At 38.5% G+C, this 13143-nt stretch overlaps 1 protein-coding gene across 2 annotated transcripts; it reads left to right on the plus strand.

Annotated features, from left to right (window-relative positions):
- Positions 1 to 623: 623 nt before the first annotated feature.
- On the plus strand, positions 624 to 11524 carry DPY30 (dpy-30 histone methyltransferase complex regulatory subunit). Of its 2 annotated transcripts, none has more exons than XM_058551498.1 (5): positions 624 to 695; positions 936 to 1007; positions 1093 to 1140; positions 8335 to 8477; positions 11182 to 11524. In XM_058551498.1, the coding sequence occupies exons 2-5, from the start codon at positions 972 to 974 to the stop codon at positions 11252 to 11254; spliced, it is 300 nt and encodes a 99-aa protein (XP_058407481.1). In that variant the 5' UTR covers positions 624 to 695; positions 936 to 971; the 3' UTR covers positions 11255 to 11524. The 2 variants fall into 2 exon arrangements, with proteins under 2 accessions (XP_058407481.1, XP_058407483.1); XM_058551500.1 differs by lacking the exon at positions 624 to 695 and adding an exon at positions 746 to 835.
- Positions 11525 to 13143: the final 1619 nt, after the last annotated feature.

Raw genomic sequence — 13143 nt, forward strand, 5'->3', positions numbered from 1 at the left:
ACAATTCGATTTACTAGATCCTGTTTGCTATTTACAAATTGTGCGTAGGAGGCAAATTATCTTTTGTATTTTTCACAAATACAATAGTATCAATAGTATCACGGTTTGGAAAGCCAGTTGCATACTGCTAATCTTGATACAAATGTAAGGTATCATTAACACCGCATATTCTCAGATTTAAAGACTTGAATAAAAGCTTATTACGAAACTCCCAAACACTGCTTCTTCCCCCACCTTTGGCTTTAGTGTAAAAGACTGACATTCTTTCGTAGATAGTTGAGCTTGGGTCTGTGATTTTCTAGTAGGAACCACCCAGTAAGTGGTTTCGGTTCCGCGAGGAAGAGCCTGGGCAAGAAGCTCTCAGGCAGCACCGAGGGCAGGCCGGGCAGAACCCCTGCCGGCTGGGCTAGTCACTGGATCTGCAGCTGGGGTGCCACTAGCTCTGGGTGAGCAGGTCGACGAACGATTCTCTCGCAGCCTGGGGAGCCAAACCTTGCCCAGGTCACCCCGCAGAGCGCCTACAGCAACAGAGACTCAGGACCGCTCTCAGTCCACCGCCCCCGCCCCAGGCCAGCTGGGGAGTTCTGCGCAGGCGCAGCAGTCGTGCGACATCCGTCACTTTACGGCGGAAGCGGTTTGTGCTGGGAGTTGGTGGCGCGGTTCAGGGCACTTAGGAACGAACGGCTTGGGCGCGGGTAATCAGCTCCCTTTCCCCCTTTCCTCGCTTCCTCTAGGTTCTTGGGACTACCGCGGACCTTCCGGACCTGATGCGGGCGCCCGGTCGTGGACTGTCCCACCCCTGCTCCTCTACTGCTTGGGGTGCTCCCGCGCCCAGGTGGGGGTGAGGGGCGGGGTCGGGGGCTGGGCTGGGCTCGATTCTGGCGTCTTCGTGCCGAAATCTCCCGGGTAACTGACGGTTCTTCTTGTTTTCCAAGACTGGTGACCGGGGACTGTGACCTGCAGGGTCCGCCATGGAGTCAGAGCAGATGATGGAGGGACAGACGCAGGTACCAGGAGGCCTTGGATTCAGGGTGGCGGCGTGCAGCGAGAAAGGGTGGCTGATGTTTCTGTGACCTGTGTTTTGTTTTCTAGGTTGCAGAAAATCCTCACTCTGAGTATGGTCTCACAGATAACGTCGAGGTAACTCGCCCAGTTATGTGCTGTTTCTTTGCGTCTTTTATGAGCTGGAGGAAACTTGGGATTCACTTTTACTAGGGTGCTTTGCACGAGGGAAAACTTTATCATCATGAACCAAATAGTATCGGATTATAGGTAGCTTGTTTTATTAGCAGTACTAGTACTTCGTGGTATACAGACGTAAAAGTTAGTTTTGAATCAAGAGGTTGAACTTCTGAAAGTGATATAAAGAAACAAACGTAGGTTACTAATGGAGACTGTCAGAATCATTTTGCTTTGTGGCTATTAACGCGTTTGTTGGGATATTGCTTTGGAAAAACTGCACATTGAAATTAAGAAAACTATTGTCTTTGTAGCAGAATAGTGTGCTGGTGAAGTCAACATTTAATAAATGTTGATTTCTTTTAGGTGCCATTGGAAGCTATAACATACATAGTAGACACCGTTTTTGCCTTACATGGTTAAGTCTGAATTCAGAGAGTACATGTGAAAAACATACAAAAGAAGGTATACTTTTATAGAGCTTTTTCATATAAGTGCTAAGAGGTTGTTGTCTAAAAGCAGAAGTTACTTTGTAAATGAGTGAATGAATGCTGGAACAAACGAATTAACCCCAGCTGGGTGGGATTGGTTAGGAAAATAGAGGCTTCCTGGAGGAGATGTGTGTGTTTTATTAAAAAGAAAAATTACCAGTGATTAAGTTTGAGTAATGAGGGCAGGGGCATTTCCAAGCAGAGTAATATAGTAACAGCTGCTAATATTTCTTTAGCCTTTTTACTATGTGCTGGGCACACTCCTAAGTAATTTGCATGTATCTTCAGCCTTTTAAGGCTCAGAGAAGTTGAGTAACTTGTCTAAGGTCACCAGGAAGTGTGTTACTTACACAGGAGAGTTGTGTTAAACCTAGCCAGGTTGACATTTTTGAGGTAATATTAAATTGTATTGCTGATCTTGACCAACCCCTAGAGTTTGCTGACATGTGGAATGATTACTCTGTGCTTATAAAATTGCTAGGAATGTTCATTGGTTTGATAGCAGTATTTTTTTTTTTTTTTTTTTTTGGTGAGGAAGATTAGCGCTGAGCTAACATCTGATGCCAATCCTCCTCTTTTTTTGCTGAGGAAGATTGGCCCTGGGCTAACATCCATGCCCATCTTCCTCTATCTTATATGACACGCCTCCACAGCATGGCTTGACAGGTGGTGCTCGGTGTGCGCCCAGGATCCCAACCTGCGAACCCTGGGCCGCCGAAGTTGAGTGTGTGCACTTAACTGCTGTGCCACTGGGCGGTCCCCTGATGTCAGTATTAAGAGAATCTGTCTCTTTTCATAATGCAGTTTTTATTTGAACTGCTATGCTGAATCAGGTGAAGATTGTCTACACCACTTTGTGTTTTAGTCATTTTGGGCATCAGCCCAAAGTCTTTTCTTGTTGGTGCTTATATATGAAGGCAGAGCCATGATACAGTAGAGCAATGATACCCAAATGCTTTTTCTCAAACCCTCAGACCAATTTCCATGGTACAGTGAGAAAAAAACGAGAGTGGACTGAGTGAGTGATAATGATATATTGTTTGGTGATTGGTCTTCCTGCTTCTATAATTTTAAACTGCCTGTTCTTTTATGAATTAATAGTGATAGTAAAATAATAATTATGTTTGTTTGTAACTTTTTACTTGGCAAAATAGAGTTAACCCTATGTCAGTCCCTTCATGCATTGTATTATTTTATTTCTAATTTACTTGTTTGTGATAGCTGAAGGTCTGGAAACCACAATTTTACAGCTGCTGCTCCTGCTGCTTATTCTCTTGTGATTCCATTTTATTTCCTTTATTGGCTTATTATATATTTTTTTAGGTGGGTGCTTTAGGGCTTATAATATGCAAGTTTAACTTACCAAAATTTACCTTCAAGTGGTATTATTTCTTTTTGCCTGTAATATAAGAACCTTAGAACAGTATTCTTTCATTTCCTCTCTCCTGGCCTTTGTACTATTGTTATCATATATTTTACTTCTACATATGTTATAAACTCTGCAATTCATTATTTTTGTATTTTCTTTAAAAAGTCAGTTATCTTTTTTTTTTGAGAAAGATTGGCCCTGAGCTAACATCTGTTGCCAGTCTTCCTCCTTTTTTCCTTTTTTCTCCCCACAGCCCCAGTAAATAGTTCTATGTCATAGTTGTACATCCTTCTAGTTGCTCTGTGTGGTACGCCGCCTCAGCATGGCTTGACGAGCGGTGCGTAGGTCAGCGCCCAGGATCCAAACCGGTGAACCCCAGGCCGCTGACGCGGAGTGTGCGAACTTAACTGCTACACCACCGGGCTGACCTCAAAACTCAGTTATCTTTAAAGATATTTAAACAATAAGAGAAAGGAGCATTTCACATTTACCCACGTATTTACCATTTCTGGGTTCTTCACTCTTTTGTGTAGATACAGATTTCCATCTGGTATTATTTTCCTTTTGCTTGAAGGGCATCCTTTAAAATTTCTTATAGTGCAGGTCGGCTGGTAAGGAATTCTTTCACCTTCTGAATATCTGAAAAGGTCATTATTTTGCCTTTGTGTTTTTGTGGGGTTTTTTGGTGAGGGAGATTGGCCATGAGCTGACATCCATTGCCAGTCTTCCTCTTTTTTTTTTTTATTGATGTTTTAATAGTTTTTAGCATTGTGAAATTTTGGGTTGTACATTTTTGTTTGTGCATCACGATATATATGACTCCCTTCACCCCTTGTGCCCACCCCCCACCCCCCTTGCCCCTGGTAACCACAATACCGTTTTCTCTGTCCATCTGTTGGTTTATATTCCACATATGAGTGAGATCCTACAGTGTTTGTCTTTCTCTTTCTGGCTTATTTCGCTTAACATAATACGCTCCAGGCCCATCCATGTTGTTGCAAATGGGACGATTTTGTTTTTTTTTTATGGCTGAGTGGTATTCCATTGTATATATATACCACATTTTCTTGATCCAGTCATCAGTCGAGGGACACTTAGGTTGCTTCCACTTCTTGGCTATGGTGAATAATGCTGCAATGAACATAGGGGTGCATAAGCCTCTTTGGATTGTTGATTTCAGGTTCGTTGGATAGATTCCCAGTAGTGCGATGGCTGGGTCATAGGGCATCTCTATTTTTAATTCTTTGAGGAATCTCCATACCATTTTCCGTAGAGTCTGCACCAGTTTGCATTCCTACCAGCTGTGTATGAGGGTTCCTGTTTCTCCACATCCTCTCCAACACTTGTTGTTTTTTGTCTTGGTGATTATAGCCATTCTAACGGGCGTGAGGTGATATCTTAGTGTTGTTTTGATTTGCATTTCCCTGATGATTAGTGATGTTGAACATCTTTTCATGTGCCTATTGGCCATGTGTATATCTTCTTTGGAGAATTGTCTGTTCATTTCCTCTGCCCATTTTTTGATCGGGTTGTTTGTTTTTTTGTTGTTCAGTTGTGTGGGTTCTTTATATATTATGGAGATCAACCCCTTGTCAGATGTATGTTTTGCAAATATTCTCTCCCAGCTGGTGGGTTGTCTGTTCATCTTGATTCTGGTTTCGTTTGTCTTATAGAAGCTCTTTAATCTGATAAAGTCCCACTTGTTTATTTTTTCTTTAGTTTCCCTAGTGCCAGTCTTCCTCTTTTTGCTTGAGGAAGATTGGCCCTGAGCTAACATCTGTGCCTATCTTCCTCCTATTTTGTATGTGGGATGCTGCCACAGCATGGCTTGATGAGCAGTACGTAGGTCTGCGCCCGGGATCTGAACCTGTGAAAGCTGGGCTGCCGAAGCAGAGCACGCAAACTTAACCACTGTGCCACTGGGCCGGCTGCTGCCTTTGTTTTTGAGATACTCCTGCTGGGTATAGATTTGCTGCACTGTGTTCTGGCTGATGTTGTTTCTTTTTCTTTTTTTCTTTTCTTTTTTTTTTTTTTGAGGAAGATCAGCCCTGAGCTAACATCCATGCCAATCCTCCTTGTTTTGCTGAGGAAGACCAGCCCTGAGCTAACATCTATTGCCAGTCCTCCTCCTTTTTTCCCCAAAGCCCTGGTAGATAGTTGTATGTCATAGTTGCACATCCTTTTAGATGCTGTATGTGGGATCCCACCTCAGCATGGCTGGACAAGCGGTGCATCGGTGCGCGCCCGGGATCCAAACCCAGGTGGCTGACATTGTTTCTGATGAGAAGTCTGCTGTCATTCCTGTCTTCACTTCTCCATCCTTAATGTCTTTTCTCTTTGTGCTTTTAAGATTCTTATTACAGGTTTTTTTTTATTTTATAATTTTTTTTCCCCCAAAAGCCCCATTAGATAGTTGTGCCCCATTAGATAGTTGTATGTCATAGCTGCACATCCTTCTAGTTGCTGTACGTGGGACGCGGCCTCAGCATGGCCAGAGAAGTGGTGCGTCGATGCGCACCCGGATCCGAACCCAGGCCGCCAGCAGCGGAGCGCACTCACTTAATTGCTAAGCCACAGGGCCGGCCCTACAGGTTTTAAATAAACTGATTATGATGTGTCTTGGTGTACTTTAAAAAAATTTTTTACATTTCTTGTGCTTAGGCTTCTTTGAGTTTCTGAGACCTGTGGGTTTGGAGTTTTTATAAACTTCTTGAACATATGGAATATATTATAATAACTGGTTTAATGGCATTGCCTATTCTATCATCTGTATCATTTCTGGATCTGTTTCTGTGGATTGATTTTTCTCCTCATTATGGGTAGTGTTTTCCTGCTTCTTTGCCTGCCTGTTAATTTTTTATTGGAGGCTGGCATTGTGAAGTTTACTTCATTGGGTACTGGTTATTTTTGTATTCCTTCAAACATTCTTGAGCTTTATTCTAAGACACATTTAAGTTACTTGGAAACAATTTGATCCTTTTGAGGTTTGTTTTTATGTTTCGTTAGGTGAGACCAGACCAACCTTTAATTTAGGCCTAATTTCTTCCTCTTGTCTATTCTACCCAATGCTTCATGTATTATGAGGTTTTCCCATTCTGGGTCTCAGGAAGGTGAACTACTGGTGGCCTTGTGTGAGTTCCAGGGATTGGGCCTCCTGCTCCTTCCTGGTGTTTTACCCTGGCATTGGATAGTTTCCTCACACCCTTGCACTGATAAGTACTCACCTGAGGACTAGAAGGCAATCTCTTTAGTCTCTTTCTGTGCAGCTGTCCTCTCCAGGCAACTCTCTCCTCTTCAGTATTCTGCCCTGCAAATTGTAGTTGTTTTGGTCTTCCTGAATTTTGTACTCTGTCTTCTCAACTCTGGGAGAGGCTTTTCTTGGGTTCATTCTCCCTGCATTGCATCATATTAGTTCTTCAGTCAGGAAGCGGTAAGCTGGGGCCATCATAGGGCTCACCTCATTTTTTTTCCACTTTTGTGATCACCATTCTACACTGTTAACAGCTTATTCTGTTTTTTTGTGGTAGTTTGGATATATATTTTTTGAGATTAATTCAGGATTTTGACAACTAAATTAAGCATATCAGTTGGTGCATAGTGGATATTCAGTAAATGTTTGAATGAAATGAGAGGATTTGGTCAAGGAATTTATTATAGGATCTATAGGGGTTGCTTAGGCATTGCTGTTTCTTATTGAAGGCATTGAAATGTCGTTTTTGTCTGTTTTTTGTCATATGTAGGTATTATCTATTGAAATTTACTGATGAACAATAAGTTTCTTAATCCATTGGGAAATAAATAGCTATTTTATTTTATTTTATTTATTTTGTGTGTGTGTGTGAGGAAGGTCAGCCCTGTGCTAACATCTGCCAATCCTCCTCTTTTTTTGCTGAGAAAGACTGGCCCTGGGCTAACATCTGTGCCCATCTTCCTCCACTTTATATGGGACGCCGCCACAGCATGGCTTGCCAAGCAGTGCGTCGGTGCATGCCCGGGATCTGAACCGGCGAACCCCGGGCCCCCGCAGTGGAGCGCGTGCACTTAACTGCTTGCGCCACCGGGCCAGCCCCTAAATAGCTATTTTATACATTAATTAAGTATAGAAAATTATTTTCTTACTGAGTCCCAAAATTAGATTGAAAAATCATAAGCAAAACTAGAAGAGTTGCCTGACATAGTTCTGGGAAGTGTCTTTGGAAACTATGGTGTATGTTGTAGGTATGTGATTAGAGTTTTTTCTCACTTTTTACAAAATAAAATTAAGTCTAGAAGAATGTTTTTTTGTTCTTGTTGACTCATGCATATCCAGTTCGAGTGTGATTGGAGCTAAACTTCATTTAAATGAAAGTGCTTTTAGTAGTGTTTTGTCTTTTAGATAGCTACTTATTCTAAATTTTTAAATTGGTAGATTTCCAAAAGAAGGCAAAGTTTTTCAATAAAGTAGTTTTTGATGCGCTGGATGTCAAATGAATCTGCGTGAAAAGCCCCAAATTTGGGGGTCCTTACCTTAGGAGTAGAAAGTATAAGTCATTGTTTCCTAAACATTTAAATATCACATTAATGATCTTTTCCTTATTACTAATTTCCCTTGTTTTTTGGCTATTATTTACTTAATATTTTTTTCTTAAATCTATTCACTTTTAAAAATCATAGATGCATTTCTTAAAAAAAAGAAACATAAATGGAAAAGCATTCTCATTGTGATAGAGGGTAACCATAAAAATGAAAATAGAGACTACAAAACTGGTAATAAATTTTAGCTGGATTCTATTGCCAGTGGAAGGCTCTGAGCCTGAAGCCTGTTGTCTCTCTTAAGAAGGGCGTTTAGCAAGTGTTACAGAAGTGTTAAAGACATATTAGTACCAAATGAGTCTTTGTCCTTGATATTATCTGTGATGAAAGAATTGAAACAGGACTAGCTTTCTCATTGTGATTCATTGCTACTTATTGTCATGTTTAGATTCTTTGAAGCACACCATAAGAAGGTATTCTCATGAAAAAAAGAAAAATAACTTGTATTTACTTCTAAAATGCAGAAGGAAAGGGAGAAAGAGTAGGATCTGGAGATATGACATTAAGAGAATGAGATGTTATGGTTCTTTCAGAGAGAAAAAGCTTGAATGAAATTTAGAGATGGGTCTGGTTTTATTTTCAACAGAGACTTGCAGTTCCATGCCAATTTTCTGGTCATTAATTTGCCTTTTCTATTAGTGTCATATTTCCATTAATGTTTGTTTAGCACTCAAAATAATCTAGTTATTTGTAATATTTGTGCATGTTTTTTGAATTCACTAGAGGATAGTAGAAAATGAGAAGATTAACGCAGAAAAGTCATCAAAACAGAAAGTGGATCTCCAGTCTTTGCCAACTCGTGCCTACCTGGATCAGACAGTTGTGCCTATCTTATTACAAGGACTTGCTGTGCTTGCAAAGGAAAGGTAAGGTAATAGTGTCTGCAAATGGAGTTACCAGAGAAAGCAAAATAAAGACTTCCCTAATTGAAATATCATTGTTATGTATAGTTATGTATAGTTATGTATAGTTATTTTTCACTATAGAAAGTATTTATGAATATTAAAGATTTTTTTAAAGAAGTCAGCCCATAATCTCAATTCAGACACTTTAATTTTCTTCTACTTGTCATAGAGCATATGCATATTTGTAAAGATTTATAATCATGGTATACATGTAAATTTGTATCTCCTTTTTACTTAATATTACAACCTAAAACTTTTTCTGTATCTGTGCATAGCCTTTGTGATTATAATTTAAATTATAATAATACCACAGTTAACTTAGCCATTTTCTCATTGTTGAACATTTAGGTCCAATTTCCTTTGTTATTGTAGGTCACCAGGCAGTTTATCTGTTTTCATGCCTCTTTTGCTTTTGTTTAATTACTTTAATTACTTTCTTATGATAAATTCCCAAGAGCTGGTTTGCTAGTTCAAAGGACATGACTATTTTTATGGTGTTTGACACATAATATCATATTTCTGTCCAAAAGTTAATCTTTAAAATTCTTCCAGTGTCATCATAGCTCAACAGCATTAATGTTATAAACTTCTTTTGCCAAGTGGTTTTAATTTATATTTCTTTATTAGCAAGATTACAGTTTTTCTCTTTTCTGTGCATGTTTTTCCCTAGTAATTCTACCTAAATTCTTTTTGTATAAGCAAATATAATAAGAAAAATATTTTTTTTAGTTACATTAGTCAACGTTTATTAGGTATAAATTATATTTTATTCAAAGAATAATAATGAACACTGTAGCAAACTGATGTATCTTGATAAGGAACTTGATGGAAATATGTCTCCTCTTACACTAAGAATTAGTTGTTGATTTAGAATAGGTATATTAATTAGTTTATTTAAAAATTATATGAATTAACATTAAGTATTTGTCTTGGATTGTTATATTTATAAAATAGGATTTATTTATGAGTGCAAGATATGTCTTGGCTTTACTACTGACAGTTAAAATATAGGCATCTTTTATATTTTTTTGTTCTTTCTCTAAAGAAGGCCAATATATTAGAAATTTAAATATTTCTTTAAATGCTAGAAGAAAAAATTTGAAGAAGTTTCTAAGTAACATGCTATTAGTAAATACAAATTTTAAGTAAGGAGTTCTGGCAAACTAAATCATCAAATTATCCATAAATATTATGTGAAAAGTGTTGTCTATGTATAATCAGTCCAAAAGGCTGTCTAAAGTGCTAAGGGAATGTTTTGAGATCATTATGGTTCATAATATATATTCTAAATATGCATTTTTCATAATAGGGTTTAATAGATGTTTTCCCCAACTTTTCATGTTTGGACTTCTTTCTCTGCAAGATTGATTTATGTAAAAATGATAAATATGAAATAACAACTCTTAATTTAATTTAATTTTAATTTTTTTCCAGTTTTATTGAGAAATAATTGATTTACATCACTATATAAGTTTAAGGTGTACAGCATGATGGTTTGATTTACACATAGTGTGAAATGATTACCATAGTAGGTTTAGTTAACGTCTGTCATCTCATATAGATACAATAAAAAGAAAAATAAAAGAAAAAAAATTTCTCCGTGTGATGAGAACTCTTAGGATCTACTCTCTTAACAACTTTCCTTTATATCATACAGCAGTGTTAACTATAGTCATCATGTTGTACCTTACATCCCTAGTACTTCCAGATAACGGGAAGTTTGTAACATTTGACCACCTTCCTCCAATCTCCCCTCCCCCCACCTCTTAATGTTAAAATATGTTTAACTTCTCAGGTGTGCTGTGTGGTGGCAGTATTAGAATTATTATTGATTTAAATATTTGAAGAAAAAGTCATTTGAAGTGACTTTTTAAAAAGAAACATAACAGAACTTACTTGTCCAAATGAGTATTGTTCCCTTTGATTAGTCACTTGGAGAGTTCATTTGCATGTCTCAGTGATGCCACAGCCATTTTCCTATATTGTTTTTGTCTTTTTTTTTTTTTTTTAACTTTATTTATTTATTTTTCCCCCCAAAGCCCCAGTAGATAGTTGTATGTCATAGTTGCACATCCTTCTGGTTGCTGTATGTGGGGCTTGGCCTCAGCATGGCCGGAGAAGCGGTGCGTCGGTGCGCGCCTGGGATCTGAACCCGGGCCACCAGCAGCGGAGCGCGCGCATTTAACCGCTAAGCCACAGGGCCGGCCTGTTTTTGTCTTTTATTGAAGGATAATACTTACACAGAAAATTACGCATATCATAGATGTACAGCTTGATGAATTTTCAGAAACCAAACATACTCATGTAACTTGTACTCACATAAAAAACTGACTATTGCCAGCACCCTAGAAGCCTTCCTTGTGACCCCTTCAAGTCATTATTCCTCCCGGGTGTCATCATCCCATTGTTAGTACATTTTTGAAACTTGTGTTTTAGAATTGAGTTCATAAGCAGATTTAAGCCCTATAAAAATTTTAGTCTGTTTAAACTATATTGTTGGCTAACCTGCTTACCTGTATCATTTACCATATTTACTATAGATGGCCTTTGAATGTAAAATGAAAATAAAACTTAAAAATGATGTGTTTTCATTATGGAGCAATACATTTAAATTAACCTATCTAGAATATAAATTTCTAAATTTTGGATTTCTTTTCCCTTACAGACCACCAAATCCCATTGAATTTCTAGCATCATATCTTTTAAAAAACAAGGCACAGTTTGAAGATCGAAACTGACTTATTGGGAAGAACAGAAAAATTTGGTTTCTACTGTAGATTTACATGATTAAGAGGCAGCTTAAATTGCCATGATTTTCTCCCCTTTTTGCAAGTATAAGAACCTTCAGGACAACAGAACTTATTTCCAGAGTTGCAGAAGAAAACATATTTCCCTTATTTTGATTTAGTCACCATACTTATTTAATGAGTGTATTCTGTGCAATTCTTTTCTGATTGTCTTTAACTTTGTTTTTAAAATGACCTTCAAAATAAACTATTAAAACATCATTATTTTAAAGTAGTTTTTTCTTCTACATTTTATATTGTTCAGTTGTTTTCATGAATTGCTTCTTTTTTGTGTCTTAGAATGCTGCAGAGTTTTACAACAGTATGAAAATATATTATACCAAGTATAATATAAAAAAATCTCAGCCTGTTTTTCTCAGCATTATCCCTGGACCTCTCAGAGGGTGGGAACTGGGCATCTTGAATTTTTAACAAACATCAGAGGTGATTCTAATGCACAATAAAGTTGGAATACTGTAAGTATTGCAGAGGGTGTACAATATGCTCTAATGCTGTCAACCTTTATGGTAATAATATAATAATAGCATCATTTATTGCAATTTTATGTGTCAGGCACAGTACTGTTTTACTAAATTATCTCGAATATAGCAACTGTGCAAAGTACTTAAATTATCTCTAATACAGCAACTCTGCAAAGTACATATTGTTATTCCCATTTTGCAGATGAGGAAACAGATTTGGAGAAGTTAGTGGTTTTGCTCAAGACCACACTGCTGGTAAGTCCTTGAATGGGCATTCAAACCCAGTTCTACCAATGTGTTGCTGATAGCTAAGTGAGAAGTACTCGTGCTAGTTAATATCATTGCTTTTTTGTGTGTGTGTGTGTGTGTGTGTGTGTGAGGAAGATCCAGCCCTGTGCTAACATCTGCCAGTCCTCCTCTTTTTTTTTGCTGAGGAAGACTGGCCCTAGGCCAACATCCATGCCCATCTTCCTCCACTTTATATATGGGATGCCGCCACAGCATGGCTTGCCAAGCGGTGCGTCAGTGTGCGCCTGGGATCTGAACCGGCGAACCCTGGGCCGCCGCAGTGCAGCGCACGTACCTAACCGCTTGTGCCACCGGGCTGGCCCCATCATTGCTTCTTTCTGTAATAAAAACACTAGCCAGTTCTTTTTTTGGGTCTGCTCACTTTGGCCTGTATGAAGAATTGAGATAACTCACTAGCTCAGAAAAGAGAAAGTTGTCTGAAGAGAGCCAGGAAGGAAAAACATTCATTAGAGCAGTGGTTCTCAACTCGAAGTGATTTTGCTCCCGTCTCCCCAGAGGGTATTGGTGATGTCCAGAAACATTTTGGTTGTCACAAATGGAGTAAGGTGGGGTTCTATTGGCATCTAGTGGGTAATGGCCAGGGATGCTGCTAAATATCTTACAATGCACAAGACAGCCTGCATGCCCCACCCCTCAAGAGTTATCCAGCTCAAAATGTCAAGAGTACTAAGACTGAGAAACCCTGCTTTGGAAGCATATTAAAGACTTGTGTCTCTAAGGTAAACATGTGAGGGCAAAGTTAGAAATTTAATGCTGATGAGGTTTGTCTTAGAGTTCTCTTTAATGCAGGAAAAACTTATTTCAGGAGGAGTGACACTTGCAGGGAGGTGATATGGCTTTGATTTACGTCTGTAGCTCCAAATATCTGAACAGGAAAAACCTGGAATTACTGGGATCTCATGCTTATATAGTAGTTTTCAAAAGTATTAATTCCATCAAATTTATTTTGGTTATTTGGCTAACTCATATGTTAATCTGCCCAAGTCTTTTTAGTGATATTTTAACATTTGAGTAAGTACTAATTGGGTAATCTTTTATTAAAGCATCAAT

The sequence above is a fragment of the Diceros bicornis genome, chromosome 12, assembly GCF_020826845.1.
Source record: "Diceros bicornis minor isolate mBicDic1 chromosome 12, mDicBic1.mat.cur, whole genome shotgun sequence".
Classification (NCBI taxonomy): domain Eukaryota; kingdom Metazoa; phylum Chordata; class Mammalia; order Perissodactyla; family Rhinocerotidae; genus Diceros; species Diceros bicornis.